The 26,340-nt window shown below is 38.7% G+C and overlaps 1 protein-coding gene across 11 annotated transcripts in view; it reads right to left on the bottom strand.

The window, feature by feature from the left end:
- Positions 1 to 26,340, bottom strand: part of robo2 (roundabout, axon guidance receptor, homolog 2 (Drosophila)) — a 630,465-nt gene that overhangs the window by 237,262 nt on the left and 366,863 nt on the right. The window contains exon 1 of one of the 11 annotated variants that reach the window (XM_055197228.2): positions 11,769 to 12,428. The exons of the other annotated variants lie outside the window; for them this stretch is intronic. Within the exon in view, the coding sequence (XP_055053203.1) occupies positions 11,769 to 11,826 (58 nt within the window). The 5' untranslated portion in view covers positions 11,827 to 12,428. Of the gene's footprint in view, positions 1 to 11,768; positions 12,429 to 26,340 lie in introns of those variants that run through there. 11 annotated transcript variants of the gene reach the window in all.

Below are 26,340 nucleotides of genomic sequence, written 5' to 3'. Positions count from 1 at the left end.
CTTACGGTAGCCCTTTATTAATATAGCTTTTACTTCACCTCCAAGCACAAAAGTCTTTCTAGCTCTATCTCTCTCCCTCACTCTCTCTGAGATGAATATCTCACTCGGGCTGGTCTGACAGCGACACATTCATCATGTCATCACTGGAAAATATAAAAAAAATCTGTGGGGAAACAGGGATGATGTTACTGGATGCCCTCCGAGTGAGACACACAATACACACAGCACCAAATACACTCGCATGGACAGACACGCCCTTGAAGATTCGTCATGTCACCACCCTGCCACCACGCGCACGCACACCAGCGCTTTCCCTCTGGCATTCTGTCTGGATGTACAACCACTTTTGCTCAGAGTAGGAAAATAGAAATCATGTGGTTTTGGCAGGACGAATCTGTAAAGAGCAGTGAGGTTATTGGACACACTTAACTCATCCACAAAAAAACACTTCATAACACAAGCCCCAAAAACAACCCAGAAGTGTGACATCCGTCCTTTAAAGCTCCATATACATAGAAAGCAAACAGGAGAAGCTGGATAATCCAGGATCTTTATATTCCGTCTCTCTCCTATTTCTCTTTGTCCTGTACACAAACTCATCTCCCTACAGTGAGCTATTGACTTTGTATCCGTATATACTTTCAGTCTGCTCCTGGCGAGAGGTATAAATAGACACGACTGCAGGAATGAGATTTTAATAATCAGCAATAATGGCTCCGGTACAGATTTATCCTTCAACATTTCTCTGTCTTTACTTAGGATCAAGATGTCTTTTCATTCTCAAGTATTTCTCCACATCTCTACATACTTTTCCCAACATAAAAGTCTCTTTTCCTCCATCTCTGTGTCTTTGTCTTTATGCACTATAAAAATGCTGTGTTGCTGGATTGGTCCATTTTCTTAAAAAAATCCAGACTCACCACCATGTCATCCAAAATGTTGATGTCTTTCTTTGTTTGGTCGAGAAGAAATTATGTTTTTTGAGGGAAACATTCCAGGATTTTTCTAATTTTAATGGACTTTAATGGACCCCAACACTTTACAGTCTTAATGCAGTTTAAAATTGCAGTTTCAAAGGACTCTTAACGATCCCAAACGAGGCATAAGGGTCCCATCTAGCGAAACGTTGTTATTTTTGACAAGAAAAATAAAAAATATGCACTTTTAAACTACAACCTCTCGTCCATCTTCGTTCCCGCGACGCGCCAGCCCGACCTCACGCAATACGTCATCACGTCAAGAGGTCACTGATGATGTATGCGAAACTACACATCAGTGTTAACAAGCATGGAGAAAGAGGACCGTTCCGACGTTGTTATATGTCGAATGATACTAATTAATGTCTTTGTGTCAGTTTATTGTTTAAAATGGTCCGCAAATGTGCGTTTCATATATGTAAAACGTGACCTTTCCACGGCATTACGCAATTACGTTAGGTCACGCTGGCGCGTCACACAGCCGGAGGAAGAAGAGAAGTTGTGGTTTAAAGTGCATATTTTTTTTTCTTGTCAAAAATGACAATTGTTTTGCTAGATAAGACCCTTATGCCTGGCTTGGGGTTGTTTAGAGTCCTTTGAAACTGCAATTTTAAACTGCATTAAAACTGTTACGTGTTGGGGTCCATTTAAGTCCATTAAAATGAGAAAAATCCTGGAATGTTTTCCTCAAAAAACATAATTTCTTCTCGTCTGAACAAAGAAAGACATCAACATTTTGGATGACATTGTGGTGAGTAAATGATCTGGATTTTTTGTAAGAAAATGGACTAATCCTTTAAATCATGGTTGGGTTAAATATGGACAAACCCAACCGTTGGGTTAAACAAAATAATAAGATTTACATATTTGACCCATGGGTTGAAAAGTATTTTGGGTTAAAACAAACCATCTAATAATAATTAACACCCAATGGTTGGGTTTTTTAATATATTTTACCCAACTGTGAGTTAACAAAAAACTACATTTTTGAAGTGTAAGAAAACCTGCAAGAGCTTTCGAGAAAACAGGATGAAAAGTGCTAATGTGTTTTTGTTTGCATGGTCCATGTCAAAAAATGTCCCACCCCCCTTAAATACATCTCTCATGTCCCTCCTTTAATGCAAGTCTACATGTAGGCTAATTGCACAATGTACACAATGTGCAGAACAAGTTACACCTCAAAGTTTAATACTTGGGATTACCTGTGCAAACAATTCTCTACAAATACCCAGGATAAGTTTCTTTCTTAAATGTCTCCACTACAGGTTAAAACACTTTTAGTACACACTGATTGTACAAACATCTATTTAACATGCCAAGGTTCCCTTTAAAGTAATGTGGGTCACGTCATTGCGGACACTTTGAAATCGGCTCCCGCAGGTGCGAGTATGTTTGCCTTGTGAAAATGTTGTGGTGCGCAGCCTTTTATGATATCAGTGTGTGTATGTGTGTGTGTGTGTGTGTGTGTGTGTAGTCCCATCAGAACTATGCAGGGCTTTGTGTGTGTGTATATACATGCCCACACCCTAATAAGCGCACACACACAGGTGTCCTGCACAGCTCACTTATTCTTTGCATCCTACTGAGGGCTGATGTCTAAACAGCACAGAAGCCTTTGTGCACATACATAAAAAGAGATATAATGGTCTCCTCTCTGACAATAATACCGTTACCTCCAACCTCATGGGCCACAAGATAAATTCATAGGAGACTAAACTAAAAGACCATTAAAACAAATACATGCACAAGTACTGGTGAGTTCAGCTTGCCATTATATTATATAAGGAATATGTATACAGAAGTTGTCCAGTCATTTAAAGTTTCACTTTTCTAAGTAGATTCAATTGGGAAAAACAGACGCTCTCACCCTTATCAAATCTCCTCTGACCCACCTTAGCTGTATTTGAAAGGTCATCAGCAGACTCGGGCAACCAACAAAACTCATTACAAAACCCAACACGGCCTTTGTCCAAGGAGACCAAACACTGATTTCATGTGCTGTTTGCTGACAGAAAACATTATTTATCCAGCTGTGTTGGGTATCCATATCTTTACCTTGGTAACTTATCCGTAAATAAAATCCTTATTGAACTTCAGTTTAGTTTTTTGATGAATTCCATAGTCTAAAACTTCAATATTAAATCTAAAGAGTAAACCTAAATGTACACAAAAACCATACAATTTCAAATCTAAAATTGAAATTGTGAAACAAAATGCAAAATTCCAAATCTAAACAAAAATTGCTGAATCTAAACCCACAACCCTGAATCTACATCTTAAAACCCCAAATCCTGAATTTAAACCGACAATATTTAATGTACTGTAAACCCACATTTCTGAATCTAAAACCACAATCATGGATGTAAACCCACATACCTAAAACAACTGAACACCTAAAATATCACACTTAAGGCGACACCACAGAATCTAAACAGACCATTATAAGTCTACACCCACAATTTTGAATCTAAACCCACAACCCTAAATCGAAACCCACAATTCTGAATCTAAAACCACAATCATAAACCTAAACAGACAATTCATAGTCTAAACCCACAACCCTAAACCGAAACCCACAATCCTTAATCTAAACCAACAACCCTGAGTCTAAACCCACAACCCTGAGTCTAAACCCACAACCCTGATTCTAAACCCACAAACATGAACCTAAACAGACAATCCAGAGTCTAAACCCACAACAATGAGTCTAAACCCACAACCCTGAACCTAAACCAACAATCATGAACATAAACAGACAATCCAGAGTCTAAACCCACAACCCTGAATCTAAACCCACAATCATGAACCTAAACAGACAATTCAGAGTCTAAACCACAATCCTGAATCTAAACCCACAATCATGAACCTAAACCCACAATCCTGAACCTAAACAGACAATCCAGAGTCTAAACCCACAACCCTGAATCTAACTCCCAAAATCATGAACCTAAACAGACAATCCAGAGTCTAAACCCACAACCCTGAATCTAAACCCACAATCCAGAGTCTAAACCCACAACCCTGAATCTAAACCCACAATCCAGAGTCTAAACCCACAACCCTGAATCTAAACCCACAGCCTTGAATCTAAACCCACAATCATGAACCTAAACAGACAATCCAGAGTCTAAACCCACAACCCTGAATCGAAACCCACAACCCAAAATCTAAACCCACAACCCTGAATTGAAACCCACAATCATAAAACTAAACAGACATTCCAGAGTCTAAATCAACAACCCTGAATCTAAACCCACAATCATGAACCTAAACAGACAATCCAGAGTCTAAACCCACAACCCTAAATCTAAACCCACAATCCAGAGTCTAAACCCACAACCCTGAATCTTACCCGACAATCATGAACCTAAATAGACAATCCAGAGTCTAAACCCACAACCCTGAATCTAAACCCACAATCATGAACCTAAACAGACAATCCAGAGTCTAAACCCACAACCCTAAATCTAAACCCACAATCCAGAGTCTAAACCCACAACCCTGAATCTTACCCGACAATCATGAACCTAAATAGACAATCCAGAGTCTAAACCCACAACCCTGAATCTTACCCCACAATCATGAACCTAAATAGACAATCCAGAGTCTAAACCAACAACCCTGAATCTAAACCCACAACCCTGAATCTAAACCCTACTGAAAAATCAGACAAAAACAAGCATAGGCTGGTAGCTGGTTTTAGCTGATTAAAGGTGGCAGTAGCTGGTTTAAACTGGTCCTCCCAGCCTGGCAAAGCTGGTTTTCCAGCCTGACCAGCTAAGTCCAGCTAGACCAGCTTAAAAAGTGACCAAAACACAGCTAGGCCAGCTGGCTACACCAGCAAAACCAGGTAAAACCAAGCTGGGAGACCAGCTAAAACCAGGATTTCCAGTAGGGAACCCACAACCTTGAATCTAAACCCATGACCCTGATTCTAAACAGACAATCCAAAGTCTAAACCCACAAACCTGAATCGAAACCCACAACCCTGAATTGAAACCCACAATCATGAACCTATACAAACAGGTCAGAGTCTAAACATACAATCCTGAGAATAAACCAACAACATTGAATCAAAACCCACAATCCTGAATCAAAACAAATAATACTGAATCTAAAAGCACAATTCTGGATATAAACTCACAATTCTAAAATATCTAAACAACAAAAATCTCTCACCAAAGGCAACACCACAGAATCTAATAGGCAATTCTGAGTGTAAACACACAATCCAGATCTAGACCCACACCATTGTGTCTAAACCCAAAATGTTGCATCTAAACCCACAATCCTGTTTGTAAATCCATAATCCTGAATCTAAAAATGTTAGATGCTCTCGAATTTGTAAGTCATTTCTGGATAAAAGTGTCTGCAAAATGATTGAATAAATATAAATATGCAATCCTGAGTCTAAACTCACAATGCTTGAATCCCAACAGATGATGCTGAATCTAAACCTAAATCTGACACATCTAAGCCTTCAAACCCAGAATATAAACCTCCTTGTGCACAGAAAATCGGCAAGGTAACTTTGTGATAATCAAAGGCCCTGTCTCTTGCACACGGCAGGCGGTCTGAAGCGCAGCAGTCAGCGCGTGCTGTGATGCATGAGAGTGAAGGTGGCAGCGTGAAGCATTTTATACACTGCCCTGCACTGCCTTTCTCTGCATTACTGCCCTGACGCGCATGACGGATGCGCTTTGGAGTGCCGGCCAGTCTCTCTGTCTTCAGACGCTCCGCTGCGGCCGGCCCTCATCCATTTTCATGACCGGCAGAGCTGCGTTTAATCTCACTGTCTCCTTTGCAGCTTCTGGAATGTACCAGCACAGGCCGGAGCGAATCTCGCACCAAAGGCGCAACCACAGCTCTGGGACTTCATTATTCTCGAAAACAGGGTTAGCTGAATTTTATTTGAATGTTTTATCTGGAGTTTACGCTTCTGTGCGTGTATGTGTGCTCTTATCTGTTAGTGTGAGTCATTCAGCCTTGACACAGATCGCTTCTTATCTAAGGGTCGGTGTGAGACAACTAAACCGGGGCAAGGTGAAGCTAATGGATGAAAGAGCAAAAGATACTTTCCCAAACATGACTTTGTGGACCGACCAAGTCAGACGATTGTACAAAGTGTGCTCAACAGAGTCTGTTGACTGTCAAAACGGAGAGAAAGATAAACTCCACTGAACAAACCCAAGCCAGAGAAACAGTCCTTAATGCTTATCACACTGTAGTTTTCATGCCACTGTGGATCTAGGAAAACAAAGACGGCTTGTGTCCAGTGTTTATCTGTGGGAAAACTTGACTTATTCACTTTTCTTGCTTTAAAGTCTCACTGACATTTGATCAGAACAGATTCCTATGCAGAAACTTTTAATTTTCTGTCGGTCTTAGTACACGATGTAACTACAGAAAAGTCAAGTTTTAGGAAATAGGAAAAATATCAAAACTCTTTGGTTAGTTTTTTGCGCGATGCTAATGGTCTAATCAGATTCAATGGACTGTGCTAAGCTATGCTAAAAGTTGTACAGCAAGACCCGGAGATCAGCTGAATGGATTCCAAAACGGTAAAAATGAAATATTTAACTCTGGGAGCTGAAAAATGAGAATTTTTCAAAAAAACCTGGAGTGTGCCTTTAAAGCTAACAGACATGGCCTAAAAGTAAAAAATGTCAAGTTCATAGTCTGTTAAAATGTAGAAAGCCAACATCCTAGGCTTGTCCGACAATGTGCGTGTGTCCTGCAACTCTACAGCATTCCCTCAAACAGGTGTGTTATCAGCTTTAACTCAAACGTGCACAGAGCAAAAGGCTTAAACTACTGTATGTACAACTGATCTTGTCTGAGTCTACAGAGAAAATTCTTCCTTTATATGAAAGTGTTGCATGGCACTTGTCTAGTCCGTAGTCAAACAAGCCATGCATTCAAGCCGAGAATTAGGATGTAATGCAAAAAGAATGCAAATTTAAAACGTTTAAGTTGCTAGAATGATAAATTATCTCATCTGATGGTGAACATAAAGAAAGAAGGTTTAGGGGAAGATGAAGGCCGCATTATGATTTTAAACCGTCGCATCAACTAATTTTCCAATCCAACGAACAAAAACACTATCACCGAAAAAATGTTCACCTGTCTCCGAATCTCACGGCATCGCATCCTCTGTCTAGAAAATGTCATGGGTACGCTTGACTGAGACCGAGCCGAGCAGATGAAAACACTTTCGGTCTCCAACAACCCCCCCCCCCCCCCAATCCGACTCTATCTAATCTCCTCGCTGTGTGTCGCTTGTGACATTTCCATTGAGAGAAATCGCAAAAACACAGCTAGCCGCATGTCTGTTCGGCAGTCGCCTTTAAATGCCATTCATCCCATCTTGCCTGTACACTCATTCCTGGTGTGAATCAACACAACATTACCATCAACAGAAACTGTGATCCAGATAAATACGCCTCAGACCTCTTACATCATTCTTTCAGAGACGGAGGCGACTCTGTTTGGTGTGATATTGCATTTGTTGCGAGTGGAGGAAGTAATTATCCATTACGAGAGAATCTGGAAGGAAGAGGCAGGTTTATAGTGTTTAAGTGATACTCTAAGTATAGCAGCGTGGCGTAATCCTATCCGGCGTGTAAGCTGCCTCTCGGCTGAGATACTTGATGCTCTTACTGGCTGAAAGTACAACAATGTCAGCGAAGTGCCCACACGCTGACCCCCACTTTAACCCTCATTATAGCTTCTCTCTCTCGCCCATCATCCTCTCTCTCTCTCGCTTCAGCTACCCCTCACATTCTTTCTCAGAGAGCCCGTGCGTGTTTTAATCTGAATGCTAAACTGAAAAACAGGGCTGCACATCCTCACGCACACGTGCAGAAATGCTTCATGACTCCAGCGCGCCTGCTCTGCGGTCTCCGCGAGTACGTGTCATTACCGCAGGCCTTCGCTCGAAAATAAGCCACAATTACAACAGCGATGCATTACAGCCCAGCCAACTAGTGCAGAACAATCTCATTTAAAACCTGAGCCGAGCTTTATGACGCTCATCCACAAAGACCCCAGATCAGCTCGACCCCACAACCGCGGCTTTAATTACAGCTCGCTTTCAATTACGCCCGTTCTCGCGATTGTACTATTAAGCATACTACGACTCGTACGTCGGTGGAGTCGACTGGATGATAACACGAGCTTCAGTTTAGAAAGGAAAATGCAATGAGATTAAAACAAACCATATGCTGCTTACTAGATTTTCTGATGAGAACAAGACTCTTGTTATCTCGCATCTTTTCTAAGGTTTCAGAAGATTTCAACAATATCTCAGATCTGCAAAAACACCAAAACCTGCAATGATATGACAGAGATTCGATCTGAACTTAAACACGTTCATTTTCTTACTGTACTGTATGTCAACAATTGTCTTGTGTATTTGTGCTTACATTTTCCAATTCCTTAAAGCCTACAATCAAAAGTCAGAAACAAGAAAAATGTTCTTAAAAAATGTCCATGAATGTCAATAAATGTCCATAAATGTCCATGAATGTCCAAATAAATGTTTTTTTCAACTGTGCCCATAACATGATATTATCTGTGCATACATTCTTAAACATGTGTTGGGTCAAAAAGAAATGAGCCCAACCAGTTGGTTTGTAATTTACCTATACTGGGTTGTTTTAGCCCAAAATGCTGGGTTGTTTTAACCAATTGATGGGTAAATTTACACATTTTCTGGGTTAATTGAACCCAATGGCTGGATCGTCTCATTTTGACCCAACGCTGGGTTAAAAAAACAGCACTTTTGTAGTGTACTTTCGTAGCTTACATGACAAATACACTTTTCCATGATGCATGGTGAGAACCAATGAGAAGCCAGAGGAACATTTTATTGCTCAGATGTTGTTGTCTTATTGCTTGAGAGATGTACTTGATTTCGGATTAATGGTTCATTGAAGTATCTTTGTTTTAGATGTTTCTCCTAAAATAATTTGAAGAAATTTACTAAATTAGATACAATGTCAGACAAAAAAATGGTCCCTAGCTGTCACTGGGATGGTACCCTTTCATAAACAACACCTTTGCACCTAAAGAGTTTATTTTAGTATCTTATTACATATTAATGTATGCATATATGTACCCAAATGGTGCATATAGGACCTTTTTAAATGGTACTGCCCCAGTGACAGCTTGGGACCAATTTTTTATCTCATTTAGCACATTCTTAAATTATTTTAGGAGAAACATCTAAAAAAAGATACTTCAATGAACCATTAATCCGAAATCAAGTACATCTCTCAAGCAACTAGACAACAACGTCTGAGCAATAAAATGTTCCTCCGGCTTCTCATTGGTTCTCGCCATGCATCATGGAAAAGATGCATTGATGTTTTGTCGCTAATGTACTGCATCTGATCTACTTCCTCTCCATCTCTCTTTCAGTCACGACTTGCAGACAAGTACACCGTTCAAGGTTTTAGTTCCCCTGACTGTGCAGAATTGAAACCTTAGTGTGCAAATAGATAGAGTGGTGTAGTCAGAGGGGGCTCACTTGGGACCGCTGGCAGGCAGGTGCAAGTCTCCATACCTCCAGCAGGGGAGCTTGGGAGTGGGGCGTCAACTTGTTCTCCCCTCAGTTATCAAGGAGCCAAGTAAACCGTGGGATCTGACCCCAGATAATAAGAGAAAACTGGGGCATGGAAACATCACGATGAGAATACTGAACTAAGGTAGTAGTGTGCATGTTTTTCAAGGACAAAATGATACTGAGCAAACATTTCGACTAGTCTTGCTAGAAAAGCATGGGTCTTTGCTAGGAAGTGACTGAAAACAGTCCACCACATGTGTGTATGATATTGTGTCATTAGATATGACCCTCAATGAACCCATAACACAAAAAAGTCCAATTGCTTGATTTCAACAATCGTGTCACATCTGTTTGTGTTTACACTAACTAAGCACTAAAATTACCATCTCACCCAAATCTCCATTCTCACCCCTCCCATCTCAAGCAGCATTAATCACCCGGCCCCGAATACAACGTCTATGGCCATTCAGACCCAGGACAGCTTTGTTACAGACACAGCCTTTACTGAATGCATCCCGCAACCTTTTTTGTCCACTTGAAGAGGGTTGCTCCTCAAAAAAGACTCCTCCTTCCACCACCATGGCTGGATTACCTCTCGTGGGCCAGGCAGGGGTAAGTGGTAAATGGTCCGCCGGAGTGATTCACAAGCTCTACACCCCTCTCCCTCCAAAAACCGAGGGCCATGCTTTCCTCCAGCGCCTAGCAACCGGCAGCTGGGGCGCAACAGAAACGGCTAAGAGTTTGAGCAAAATTGGGCCAGACTAGCAGGCTCCATGTTAGATACAGAGACAAAAAAACAAGAAACACAAGACAAACAGCAAGCCAGCAGAGGGACAAAAGCAGAATCTGAAGCCCACAGCCTGATTCAACCTCTCATCAGTCACCTAAGGTCTGGCCTGAAAGAGCTCCAACAAAAAGCCAAGCAAACACTGTTAAGGGTGAAACGGGGCTTTCGGACAAAGGCGCTCTTGACACAGCTAATGTAATGTGTTTGCGACACTCTCGAAGATACATATGTGCTGTTTGTATAATAAAAAACACTTGTAGTGGCTTTAGTGCTATTTAAACACATTGTCACACAAACACATATGATTTTGAATCAATTAAGCAGCTAGATCATACTAAATGGTACAGAACTAAGCAATGGGTAATTTCACATGACTACACACACAATGTGAATGTTCATTAATGTTTAATTAAGAAGTACTGAGTGATTAAGCGTTGTGATCCATGTTATTGTTATCTGGTCACATCGCATGATAGATTGTATATCAGAGCGCTGAGAGTCATGAATCGAGAGAGCTGATTGGCTATCGCAACGCTAATAGCGTTACAATCTCTCCATCTATAAAACTGAGCAATTTTCAACAAACGCCTACAGTGGGAAATATAGAGAAAGGATATGAACAGATGGAAAAGTGCATGCTGTTTGTAATGTTATATAAATCACATAAGCCCCTGTAAGTATGAAACTCCTTATGTCATTTATTTTAAATGGAGAAACACGCAAACACCAGAAGATGCACAAGATGTTAAGGCTGATAAAAGCAAATATGCACACATCAAACACTTACAAAGCATCTGCATTCAATTGATTGATTCATACAATACACACATGTCCATATAAACTGTTAGTTTCTGGTTGCACTGTTTTTTATTTGGGGTATAAGTGTGCAATTTTTGCACCACGCCTTGCACATCCACTGGTGTTTTTGCACAGCAGGTGTCACCCACATTGCACCTGCTGAGAAACCACACCGTTTCCAAACCCAGACCAATAAAAATGAGGTTTTCAAAACTATTCACGTTAAACCAGACCTATAGTTTTTTTCTATAGGTAGATAAAAAAAATGTATAGACAATATCCAACATGCATGCATAAATCATACTGTATGTGCAAAATTATATCACTCTATCTTACTGTATAATTATTTTGCTATAAAATGCATAAAAAAGCATTTAGCAGCACACAAGGTTGTGGGTTTGATTCCCACGAAGTACGCATACTGATTAAATGTATAGAATGAATGCACTGTAACTCAGTTTGGATAAAAGCATAATGTAAATCTAAAAATAGGATATTTTACTATATTGCATGATCAGATTGAAAGTTTAATGAAGTATTTGATAAGTGCAATACATAAACAGCAAAGCAACACATCATGATCCGAACCCAAACGCATCTTATTCAAAATAGACCTTAAGTCAAAAGTGGAGTAACTTACCATCCACATGGTGCAAGTATAATAATCCACAGAGTAAAAAGTGAATAAGAGGACTCATTGTGTCATAGTCCAGTTTTCAAATACTGGAGAAGTTTCTCTGTTCTGGACTATCTCTCTTATCACTCAGTAATTGCTCACATCCAGCTGAAATCTCAGAGTGCTCATGATGTGTTTTGGGTGAGGAATCAGATCCACGCACACGCGTGAGAGCCGAGTGCTGTCTCCCCGACTGTATTCACTATCATGCCAACTTCAGCGCGTTTACTTTCTATCAAAACTGGAGAAAATCTGCGGCGAGGATGCGTAAAGGACGCACGGATCTCTCCAAGCGAAACGCGCGTAATTCTGCGCGCTCGGGTTTCTTCCGAAGCTCCAAAGGCACGTTATCAAAACCAGTTCGCTTAAAAAGTATAAAACGTCCTTGCGTTTAGTCACAGTCTAAATTTCTCGTCTTGGAAACCCAGTTACCCGTGACCCAAAGTTTGGTTTGGCGCCCGTAAATCCGCGGTAAATCAGTCGGGCTGGCGCTAGCCCCGCGCGATCGCTCTGCGCGTCTCCGTCAGTGAGTATGAAGAGCTTTGGGAAGGGCGAGAGCTCCGCAGCGCTCCTACAGCTCCATAACTGACACCCCTGTGCGCACAGCTCCCGGGCCGAGCCAACACTGACGCTCATGCCGGAGAGTACAACAGCGAGGGGAGGAGGGGATGAGTGCTGGAGGAGGAGGAGAGAGGAGGCTGGAGAGCAGAGCAGAGAGATTTTCTCCAGTCTTGGCTCACAGCATTTCTTACCACGATGCTGACCAGAACTATCAAGCGGACAGCACCACACCAGTGCGCACGGTCACTTACTACTCTTATTTTACTTTTCTAAATTGTAGCCTGTTAAATTTAACCACTAAGAGGCGTACACTGTACATTGTATATAAATATCAAGTATTTACTTTATTTATAGAAATACAGAATATAAAGTTAACACAGTTTCAATTGTCTCAACACAAATTTACGCCACTGATGGAAATTAGTTATTAGTGATTGACGCCGTTCTTCTTCATTGCCTCTACTGCAAAGTAACAGAGCATCATTTACTAATTTAAATCTCTAAAAACAGATTTGGATATATCTATTGCTAATATACTATTAGCATAGAATATGGACACTATACTAGCTTTTTTTAACACATATCATGATGTATATATAATGTTATTATCAGTGCCATGAGCGCGCTCTTCTTGCTTTCGTCTCTCAAAACAGACGCGCATGCACCAAAGAGGATTCGCCCTTAAACACTCACAACGCTGATTGGTTTAATATTAGGTTACTTCACTTAAATCTGAATAAGAAAAAAGTGGGTCTTGCGTATTGACGCAGAGAACGCAGCTAGATAGACAGACAGATGCACATGAGACAGACATAGAGAAATTGATAGGCTGTGTTGCATTGTCTTGCAACATTAAAATTTAATTTCAACAGAATTAACTCACACACATTGACATTAAATGTCATTTTGAATGATAATGCATTTGGCACTGTTTTGAATTATTAAAAAACAAATAAATGCTGGCTGTCTGTAACCTTTACCTGATGTTATTATTTAGGCAGATTTGGTATAGGATGTTTTAATGTTATTTAGATGAGACACTATTTTTTTTAAGTGAGCAAAGAGGCTGTGAAATGTGCCACAGCCCAACACAGCACAGGGCATCGACTCGAGTCCGTATCTCTATCCAAGCATGAATGCAGCCTGGCTGCCTAATATCAGACTACTCTGTGAATCTTTTGCGCCCCCCGATGGTTGCATTACACATGACTGAATCAAACAAAGACATCGATTATTCCAACAGCATTATCACATCAATGACATTTCAGTACCTGGGTGTAATTTTGTATCACTAGAAATATTGATGTTAAACAGGCACATTAAAAATATAAATATATATATTTCATGATTCCTTCATATTAGATATTTCTTATTGCAACCACTGGGAAAGGTACACGTTGTTCCCTTATAGTTTTTAGGTTGGTCTGGTTGATCTCCTACCCTGTCCAGCTTTGTGATATGATCATTATTTAAATCTATGGTATATTCCTTATAGGGGAAAATGCACTGAACATATTAAAGGGGACATTTCACAAGACTTTTTTAAGATCTTAGGTGTCACCAGAGTACATATGTAAAGTTTTAGTTCAAAATACCCCACAAATAATTTTTATAGCATGTTAAAACTGCCACTTTGTAGGTGTGAGTAAAAAATATGCCATTTTTGGGTGTGTCCTTTAAAATGCAAATGAGCGGATAAAATACAAACACTGATCGCCATAATGGTGGTTTGTTGAAATGAAACCCAAGTGTGCTGTCAATTATTTCTCTCTCTCTCTCTCTCTCTCTCTCTCTCTCTCTGTATTAAATGGCAGTGCTGTGGTTGGATAGTGTAGATTAAGGGGCGGTATTTCCCCTTCTGACATCACAAGGGGTGCCAAATTTCAATTACCCATTTTTTCCACATACTTGCAGAAAATGGTTTACCAAAACTAAGTTACTGGGTTGATATTTTACATACTTTTAGGTTGATAGAGCACTGGGGACTCAATTATAGCACGTAAACATGAAAAAAGTCAGATTTCATGTGTCATGTCCCCTTTAAGGAAAATGGGAAATGGTTTCCCTCGCTTCCCCTGTATTTTTTGCATCACTAACAGTTACTGCAGTTACATCAATATGTATCTTACTGCTGTTAATGCTCTAACAGTAGAAAAAACTGTTCATGAAGAAAACCGATTTTAAAACATAATTCCCACATAAATGTGCATACACTGTTGAATGGGAATAGACACTGTTAAATAGGTGTGCATAACAAAAGGCACCCGCTGTACCTTTAAACTTTGAAAAAAAAATGTTTATTTATCTTATCTACCCCTAAAGGTGTATTTAAAATATCCCAGGTACATTTAAGTGTAGAAAACGGAGATAAGCAAACCAGCTGAGATAAACTAAAACTACAGAAAACTAAAACAAAAACTGTATGTAAATTGTACATTTACTGAATTTAGTCATATGTGAATTTATTTCAGGGTAAATAAATACATATTGTTAATGAATAAAAGACGTTTTGAATCAACATAACTGAAACCTGAGGCAGTGCGGCCCTTAAAAGAAACCCCATAAAGTCATCAAACAGGGTTGGACTCTTTAGTAGTGTGCTTGGACTTGTGTGGGCCACGCAGGGGCCGTTGCAGGAATCCCCCGCTTTCAAAATGATTTCAAATGATTCGACATCAAAGGAATATAAAAGTCATAGTGTGGAAATCATAAAAAAACTGCTCATCTCTTATAACCTCGTTTCAAACTTTCACACAGTAAACTCCTCCTGCATACTTTGGGGCATCATCACTGTTGTTCTCTTAAAAGAGAGCTCTCTCTCAGTAGATACCTTCAGTAATGATAGCTTTGACGCATTTTTCACCTCTGTTTGTTTGCGAAGTGGCATGTCGGTGCTTGCGAGGTCTTTACTGTTGCAACATTTAGTTTGCGGTGAGTGCCGTCAACAAGTCCGATTCAGAGATCTCTCTCGATAGATTAATTCATGCGTTCGAGCGTCACGCTGAATGTGAATTCAATATTCCTTTGTTGACCCAACCGCTAGTTGCTTTCAAATGGAACGAGACTGAATGGCTCTAAGATGTGGGATACAGGTCAATCATGCAAATGTACAGCGGTTAAAAATGCACAAACTATGTTAGTCATAAACAAGATTGCTTAATATTTGTTAGTGGAGCTTGCTAAGGCGCCCATGAATTTTGAATGAGTTTGAATTGTTTTGTAAAATAAAATACAATATGCAACTAAAATCGGTAACAATTTACACAAAAATGACAATCGTTTTGCTAGATAAGACTTATGCCTCGTTTGGGATTGTTTAGAGCCCTTTGAAACTCTGTTGAAAAAAAGTGTTACGTGTTGAGTTAAGTGTTAATTGTTGGTGTCTATTAAAGTCCATTAAATCAGAAAAATCCTGCAATGTTTTCCTTAAAAAACATAATTTCTTCTTGACTGAACAAAGAAAGACATCAACATTTTGGATGACATGGTGGTGAGTAAATTATCTGGATTTTTCTTTTAAGAAAATGGAATATTCCTTTAATGACAGTTGTCAAAAATGTGCATACAATCTCCTTCTTGTTCATGAAACGTGTCATGTGATGATTATAAAGATGTTATGTCAGTCTTATGAACACCCCTTCAAGTTAAGTGTTACCCTAAAATCTTATATATGTAGCAAGCAGAGGTTTGTCATTATTTGTAAAATAATAAAGCTATACTGATCAATCCAGATTCAAAACTTTAGACTTCGACTGAAGTGTGAGTTACATATCCAAATATCACTTTTTTGACTTGGGCTATAAGCAACTCATTGGCAACACCCTAGCAAACATTCAGAAAGATGTGGCACTCCTATTACTATGAATAGGGGACAATGCAACACTCAATACACTGTAAAAAGTTGGTTCAACTTAACAGTTACTTCAATTGATAACACCTAAAAAATGTAAATTTATTCAATATTCAAAAAGTAAAAGTTTTTAGGTGTTACCAATTTTAATCATTTTTTAAGTTGACCAAACTTTTCACTTTTGAAAGTGTATGGCTGCTCTGGCAACAGAAGTCCCGCCTTCCAGTTAAAAGAACCAATCATCAATCATCAATCGATAAAGACTAATGATTTTCTGGTGGAGGGGCTCTATACAGACTCACATGATGCGTTTGCCAACCTGTAAGCATGCACATCAGCAGAAAGAGATTGAACTTAAATTAAGTTTATTTAATTAAGTTTGTAAGGAGCATATTCATGTAATCCAACCAATAAGGACAAAGAGGTGTCTATATATGAAGACTTTCGTTGTTTTGTTTTGATTTAAACCTTCATAACTTAAAAAATACAGCTAAGTAGCACCATAAACAAAATAATAACATGATCACATAATAATAAACATGTTTTGACAAAAATGTTAAAAAATGGATTTATCTCAATTTGCAATGAAACTCTTTGTCATCTCTGTGCGTGCCGTAACTCTGTCTGACGCATCCAGCGCTAGCCTAGCTTAGCACAAAGACTGGAAGTAAATGGCCCAACTAGCATACTGCTCCCAATAAGTGACAAAATAATGCTAACATTTTCCTATTTATATGTTGTGGGTTGTATAGTCACAGTGTGTACAAATACAAGGTCCTATGAGACACAGCCATATTTTAACAGTATGCACATTGGGAACTATATTATTAAAATGCGAAGCATTGCTACTTTGGCGGCGTGATTAGAGCAACTCTGAGTAAACTATCTGCTCCTCACCACGGGCTTCCCGGGTGCTACGAGGAAATCACTCCGCCCAAGTAGCAGTGCTGCGCCTTAAGAATATAGTTCCCAGTATGTATACTGTTAAAAGATGGCTGTGTCTCATATGACCTTGTTATTTAAACAAGCTGTGACTTTACAAATCACAACATATAAATAGGAAAATGTTAGCGTATTTTGTCACTTATTGGGAGCAGTATGCTAGCTGGAGCCATTTACTTCCATTCTTTGTGCTAAGCTAGGCTAGCGCTGGGTGCGTCAGACAGAGTTACAGCACGCACGGAGATGAGAAAGGTATGTATGGACTTATCTAACTCTGGGGGATTAGGTGAATAAGTTGAATTCCCAAAAAGTTGGCGTGTTCCTTTAAAGCAGATAGGACTGTAGTCTTGCATAACTGAAATAAGTGCCCGGAGGCGTCGCAAACATAGTTGCCTAGTGGCGCGACTTCCCTAAAGGGACTTTGGACGCCCTGGCAAATTCATAAAAAATGTGAAGTAAGAAGAAATGTGTTACTGTATAGAAACCCGCTGCATTGATGTAAGAGGAAAACAAACATTTAACAATATTTATCGAGTCACATTCTGTTGTGGATTTGTTCTCCGATGTTTAACGGTTGTAAACAGATCTAAAATAGTCACACATCCATAAACAACACACATCTCTGCTTTACGACTAGATGAGAGAGCATTTCTCAAACCTCCATCTTGTTTTCTGTTCATTTATCTCTGTTCTAAATCTGTCTACTGTATCCCTGTGTCTGTAAAGGTACCTGTGTTTCTGTCGGGTGCTAAATATTGGCTGAAAGTGGATTTATTTTAATTAAAAAAGAGAAATTTATCAACGTCCGAGAGACACTGCAAAATTAGATTTGTTAGTTGCAGGAGTAACCTCAATGAACTCTCCGAATAAATGATACAAAGCTGTCACTGTGATGGTCCCTTTTAGGTATACATTTGGTACCTTTGAGGTACTAATATGCATTATCCTGGTACAAAGGTGTGCGTTTTAAAAGGGTACTGCGCCAGTGACAGCTTTCGTACATTTTTCGGAGAGTGTATACATACAAAAGAACCCAATTACAGCCATTACAAAAGTCCAAATGAAACAAATGATAGCCATCATAAAAAATATATATGATTGAATGGCATATAAACACTTAAATGACCCGTTATTGTCGTATTACTGTATCTAAAAGGCTTCAATGGGATATGCAAAATTCCTAAAAAGTGCTTCCTGAGTGCAACATCCATCTGTGCTTTGCTTGTATATTTACATATTTGACACTTTTTCAGCATTGATAAGCATTTACAGCACAGTCAGCAAAGAAAATCTAGCACAAATGACTTATTGTTAATAAAAAGCTGGTTTACGTGGCTAAAAACTCCTACCCTCAGTCACCCAGAAACCAAAGGGCAAAAAACAAAATGCTTTCACAGAACACTGTATGTAAATTACTTCAACAAAGGATCTTAAAAGCAGCCAAATTACAGCAAGCTGTCAATCACAGGGAACAACCAAAGATTAGCATTCATATGGTTGAATAAAAGCTTGGCTATTACAGGGTCGGCATTTCATCTGGGCTCCGGTAAAGGCAAACAGAGACGTGAACAAACCCACCACCCACATCAAATTATCCTTCTCCTCCTCTCCCTACACCCCATCTCTCCATCATCTCTCACAGCACAATGGCCGAGTCGCCAGCAGCACCGACCCTTTCGTTTGTTTCCACCTAAACCAATCACGCGCCTAACGCTGTCAACTCATTCGGCCAATTACGGGCATGTAATCTGATCAAAGCAAATCATCTATCAGGAACCTCTCTGGGTTTTTGTCTGTGGAACATCTGGTAAGGGAACCCAAAGGAAGCAGAGGTACCATTTTTCTAAAAAAAGGTCACGTTATTTCGTTCCTGATAGGTTTGGCTTTTTTCCATGTTTGAAAGCGGATGAGATTTATGGTATTCCGGTGAACGCAGTCAGGGTTTATCAAGAAGAAACTGAATGACAGCATCAAGGGGCTGTTTAGAAAAACCACAGCAAAGGTGTATTTCTCTGGTTTCGACATGAGATCAATAATTATTAAAGGCCCAAATGAATTACAAGACCTTTCAATCTCACCACTTTATCTTGGTGGAAGTTTAGGAAACTGCTGGCTTAACAATTTTGGTGCGGGATATTGTGAACAAGAAAGGGGTTTCGCCCCTCAGTTTATGGACTTCCACCAGGTTTTGTGATGTTGTCTAAAACAGAGAACTGTGGTAAATGACAGGACATCTTTGGTTTAACGGCCCACCTTTAACCCATCATTCACACTGCATCTGAAATCACATACTGTGACAATACATACTGAATTAGATGAGGTACCTACTCATATATATATATATATATATATATATATATATATATATATATATATATATATATATATATATATATATATATATATATATATATATATATATATATATATATATATATATATATATATAGTATGACTATGGATGAAATTCGGACGTACTACATCTGCTACGTTGATGCATCACGTGACATACATCGTCATAACAACAAGTGAGCCGTTAACTTGGATGATGTTAAACCAGCACAATTTAACCACAAGGAAAACTGTTTTCCTTATGTATTTAGTGTTCGAATTGATGAGGGGCTGCGATGGTCCCGAACCTCTTATAAGCATTGAAGGACCCCCTATAAAACACAAAAATATACATTTGGGGGGAACCCTGGTTTTTATTCAAATTAAAATACATGAATTTAAAATTCTTGTGCTGCACTGCCATAAAGCGATACTGTCAATTATTTGTCCCAATTTTGCAATAAACTATTCCAAAAGATTTCTGTCTGAAATAAATGAAAACTCTCAAGTGCGCCTCACGCTGTTTTCTGGAGGAATTGACAGATTGTTAAATTTAGGATTGGGTTAGGGGCTTTAACCCCTTAGGCATCACCCCACCCTATTGAGTTAAATCTACACTCTTTGAGCTTTCAAACGATAGTTTGTCATGATTAAATAAGACTTCACATGCAAAACACTACAGTAAACGTAGGCGTCCTGCTGGTGGGATATGGACATTAGCAGGATATGAATGTTTTGAGGCACACTCTCTTCATAAATGAATCAATTACTCTCCCTACATAATTGATTTTATAAAACACTGTTGAAATGTCTATTCTAGAGGCTTAGACCTTTCCAACGATATATAGTTTGTAGTGATAAATTAAAATTGACATCAACAATATTGATGTAAATGGCAACGCTTAACAGTTTAAAGAGCACTTATCGTCCGATGCAAAAGGTACATACCCCAAAGTAAACGATTATCGGTTATCGATTATCATCTCTAACGTAAATCTATTTTCTTGGACTACAAAAAACACCTGGATTGTAGGCAACAGTTTACTTCCTGGGATTGGTGACGTCGAGAAGATCAACATTATCATAATTCCTCCCGCTTCAGACTCACAGTCTGTAAGTTAAACTCCTGTTAGCAATGCATTGTGAGCAATTTTTCAAACATGGTAAGGAGCGTCACATTTCCGGCTGACGTCAGAGGTCAGTGCATTTCAGGAAGAGAGGAATATCTGGAGCTACAAAAATTTACGGTATGTGGAAAATAATGTGTTTTTGAACCATAAAACATGCAAACACATTGTATTATACCAAATACACAAAATAACGTTGTTTTTTTTAGCAATGAAATAGGTTCCCTTTAAAAAAATTCTTCTCAAACTATTATTTTACACTAATTTGAAGGGTAATAAATGGTTAGGGTTTGAGTTAATTTGGGGTTTCATTGAATAAAACTTTGTTGGTCCAGGATCACATCTTTCTTTGTGAAATCACAGCGACCATAATGATGGGGGGCTTAGCTAGGGGACCCCCATCATCTTTGACATTATTCGAACACTGTATGTATTTACATTTTAATAGAGCCGTGTTAACGCTTTACAATACTTTTGAATATGACGCCTCTCCTTCTTTTTCTTCTTTTTTGGTTGACTTCTCCTCCGGAATAGTAAAGTGTCCATTGAATGAACACTTCAAAATCTTATCGGAAGTAGTAGGTCATCCAAGTAATTTTCACCTACTGTTTTTTGAATAGGCCAACTACAGTATAAATTCAGACATACTCGCCTTACTACTTTTCGCCTACTACATAGTGTGGAAGTAGGCAATTTCGGATTCAGCGGTTGACTCCCTTGCATCAAATATTTATAAAGGATGTATGATGTCATGCTTCAGGGAATCTGTTTTGAATGAATATAAAGTATAAATCACAAATAAATGTTGTTTAACATAAAACATATACTGTAAATGTTAATCTTAAATCTATATTCTTTATAACTGCTAACAATAAATGAGATAATCCACCTGCAGCTTTGATTCTGATTAGTCAATTCACTCTTAGCTAAATGTCTAACATGTGCTCATGTATAGCTCAGTGCACTGTGTTAGCAGTGCAGAAGGTCATATGTTTGTTCCCAGGGAACACACGTGATGATAAAATGTATACCTTAATGCACTGTGAGTCACTTTGGATAAAATCATCTGCCAAATGCATAAATGTTACCACTTTGCATATCAGAGGTCACCAAATCTGAATTTCAGGACACACAGCGAAAGACGAAAATTACAGGTATGCGGCATACCCTCATACATTCACATATATATGGATATATGCTAGCTCTTCTGACAGATACAAACCAAAAATGTATGCTCATTTACAGTTGAATATGACATTATCATGACAATTTATCCTAAATAATACAATCAACGCCTTTTCTATTCTATTGCAGATGATCCATAAGAGCAAACATGCCACTTGAACTATTTTCCTAGCTAAAATTAGAATAAAATAATACAAGGGATCCCACGTCTGAAATTACGACCTCTCTGAATACATCATCCTGATTAACACACGTTCCCATCACAGCGGATAACTGTGACGCGACCCCAGTGTTTGCACATGCAAATCAACACTACACGGCCGATTTTGTCATTAGCGATAATTAGGATGCCGTGGCTGCCAATCAATTCGCCTCTACCAGGTGCGTAATTGTTGTATTAGCGTTACGGATGTTATGCTGATCATTGTACACTCTGCTTACGAAGCACCACAAAGGGACGAGTTGACGTTGGACAGTCTTCGTTTTGATTTCCGCTCATACGCACGCCTATTTTAAAGGTACGGATCGCGAAACAATTCCCCCATCTCTTAATTCTTTTTACCTTAACAAAGCGGCAACATTCATCAAAACCGCTGGAATCGAAAGGACGCGGGGGACAGGCTGTGACGAAGATAAAAACAACGGCGAGGGTAATTTGGGACTTTAATTCGTCCCAGTGAGCGAGGCCTCTGATATTTAATTGTGTGGCGGGTCAGGGGGGTCTGCGGAAACCAATCAGTCACAGTCAGGTGTGAAAGCCGAACGGGGAACATTTAGGTGGACATCCTTCACGCCACTGCTGGCTACTATCTCTGGCTCCGAGCGCCCGGGTTCTGATGATTAGGGGGTGGCGGGTGGGCACGAGAAGGAGGTGGGGTGCGAGTTTGATTAATGTAGGTGTCAGAGGTGGGGGAACACCATATCAGCCCCTTCAACGTGGGTAATGACACAAGGGGCTGGCAAAGACGGGTTTACCTGAAACTCAGGGTCCCTTAGGCTAGACATGATTCCTTCCTCTGATCCTTCTATGTCAGACGACCCGATCAGAACCTTATTAATGCCTGCAACCTGTCATCAATTGAATATTAAGCTGTGCGGTGCGATACTTACACTAAGTCATAGATACAAACACATAAATAATATATATTATACTTCAACAGCGTGAAACAGGCCCGGTAATAGGCTTTGCTGGACTGGGGGGCAGTCAGGAATTTTGGGTGGGCAGCCATATCACTCAATGTAAAATATATATAAAACCGATTTAAAGGTTTTGCTTTATTTGTCTTCCTTAAACAAAAAAAACATAATTCATATTCTGTGTCTTATCAATGACGGCAAACACAGAGGAAATTAAAGGCCATAGGAGATTTTTTCCGAAGATATTTTGCAGAGTACCAGCTGCCTCGGCCGAATTATAAAAGTTTGTCAACATTGTATAGATATGATAATGCGTTAACAACTTTTAATATGTGGTGTTAATTCACCTAAAGCCAAGGTATGGCAGACTGTGGTGAAAGCTCCTGGAAACTTGCCAATGGCTGTTGTATTTGAATAAATAATGAGTTAAGTCGTGTTCACACCGCGTCTGGTGTGAACACGACTTACCTCATTATTTATTCTAATAAAGGCGGCAGAGGCGGCAAGCGCGAGTGATTTACATGTTAAGTCAATGCAAAGATGCGATTAGGCATCCTGCGGCGCGGTCCATGCGAATTGAGCATTGCTGGGGGAAACGCGCAAGTTGAATAATCTGAACTTCAGCGGATTTTCCCGCCGCGTTAACCAATCAGGACCTTGCTGTAGTAGTGACGTGATTAGAGGAAGCGAGCGGAGTCTCAGCGGAGTCGCAGAAGCCCCTCCCATGATGCAAATTTCCGCTTGAATGTCTTGAATTACTAGAATTTCAGGAGCGAATGAAGCGAGTAAACTCAAATGTTCAAGCGTCCAACTACACGCAAATAGTGCGTTTTTGCCGCCTGCCTCTACCATGTCTGGTGTGAATGCACCATAATAAGGATTAGAGGCAATTTTGTGGATGTTTTACTATAAACATAATAGTTTCATATTAATATGTGTTGTGTTATTACGTTTATGTAATAGTCAGTTGCATGTTTGTTTTCTGTTTTATATATACTGTATATATATATATATATATATATATATATATATATATATATATATATATATATATATATATATATATATATATATATATATATATATATATATATATATATATATATATATATATATATGTATATATATATGAAGAGTTTGGTTCCAAAACGCAATAAACGCCATTTTTGAAAAAAATGAGTTACTGCCAAAATCAGCATTATATCAGGTCAGTAGTTAAAAGTAAATTCTTAATTTTACGCAAAATCCAATATCCACCGTGTTATTCTGTCATCTTTTCTCCCTTTTTTCCCAAAATGCGATAAACGCCACTCCCCCTTTTTTACAGAACGCAATAACTCCATTTCTGATATTACAGCCCACCGTTCACGCAATGTAAACAAACAATGGCGGACGCGCTGAGTACACGGAGTCCTGGTTTTCCTCATCTACTTTGTATTACGTGATCAACAAACAAAACAAAATAATACTTTAATTGCATTGATAAACCTGTGATGGTTTTCTGTGATGGGAAAGAAACGTAAGCCATCAGCATCTAACAATTTCCCTGAGAGGCACTCGGGAGACGGGTGCTTGTTCTCCCGACAGCATCAAGCTTCTCATGCTAACACATTGACCCCAGAGGATCTTATGAAAAACTTTCCATTATTTTACTCAAAGTCAACGAAAATCGAGCAGGACCAAAAACATTTTACAGTTGATCGCTGTGAAAGATGTTAAGCGAAGACGTCAAGTAACCGCAATGACAGGGTTCTTAATATGACAAAGTAAGTGTTTTGATTAATAACATTAATGTTTATATTTTTAATTAGTGTGTACAACTAGTCAACTAAATGAATATAACATGGCAAAGATGAATGCACATTTATATAGGCTATTGATTCAATAGATTTATAGCATTTTGAATAAAAACTTGTCATGGATTTATTGCATTTTGTGGAAAAAATTATATATATATATATATACATATATATACATATATACATATACATATATACATATACATATATATACATATATATACATATATACATATACATATATATATATATATACATATACATATATATATATATATATATACATATACATATATATATATATATATATACATATACATATATATATATATATATATATATATATATATATATATATATATATATATATATATATATATATATATATATATATATATATATATATATATATATATATATATATATATATATATATATATATATATATATACATACACACTAGTGATGCGCGGGTCGTCTCGTAACCCGCGGGCCACGCGGGTAACACGAGGGTCAGGTTGGGGCGGGTAAATAAATTGTAACTTTAATGCGGGGCGGGTTGGGGCGGGTCATTAAAAACAAAATTAAAAAACTGATATGTTGCGTCTAATTCCCTGTAGCATATATATTAAATATTTGGGAATATATATTTTTACTTTTAATTACGTTCTTTGATAAGGTTAAATTACGTAGGCCTATGTGGCAATGTAACTTCTGCAACGTAACTTGCGCAACCTAACTTGATATCCCCAAACCTTTGACGTCACGGAAGCGCCAAGTAGCTCCCGCTGGCTGCCAGCCACAACAACAAAACAAACGGAGAATTAAAAGATGAAAGACGATCTGCAGGAGAAATTAAGGTAGGGAATTTGTGAATAGATAATACAAATGCTGCTTTTTTTGTGTGGTGATCTACTTTTAAAATGATAAAGCCGACAAGTTCTACATGCTAAAAACACTTTAAATGCGTGGACTATACTGCATATATCTCTACATTGGATTTAGGGATGTCACCATTACTCTATTTTCTTGAGGAGTTAAAAAAAATCCTGGAGCACATGTCGAGTACGGTTTAAAATAGCGGAGATTTAGTGAAACAAACGTGAAAGAAAATTACAATAGTATCAGAAGCATATTGAGAGTGAGGAGCTGTCGTCATGGTACAGAGCCCCTCCCCCTTTCCGCCATGTTGGCAGGATTCCGGCGGCAGAACATGATTGTTTACGTGTGTTCTTAGCTCGGTAGTAGAGTAGTTTTTCGCAATTCTACACTGTTTTACAATGCCTCGCATTTACTGCTGTGTTAAAAACTGCTCCAGTACCTCACACGAGACATATGGAAAACATACGAACAATGGAATACAGTTTTTTAGGTTACCGAAGTGGAGACACCATTATGCCTAACAAAGACATCTCAAACAATGGCATATTTGCATTAAAAATATCATAATTGAACGAATGACACTTAGAATTGTCATAAACATGCATAAAACCTCCTTTATATTCACGACATGTGTCATGTCATAAATAATTATGAAGGTTTTATGTCAGTCTTATGCACACCCCTTCAAGTAAAGTGTTACCCACACTGTTAATGCCTTTAAT

The sequence above is a fragment of the Misgurnus anguillicaudatus genome, chromosome 24, assembly GCF_027580225.2.
Source record: "Misgurnus anguillicaudatus chromosome 24, ASM2758022v2, whole genome shotgun sequence".
In the NCBI taxonomy this organism is placed as follows: Eukaryota; Metazoa; Chordata; class Actinopteri; order Cypriniformes; family Cobitidae; genus Misgurnus; species Misgurnus anguillicaudatus.
The sequence above is the reverse complement of the archived record's forward strand: the minus strand, read 5'-3'. Positions and strand labels throughout refer to the sequence as shown.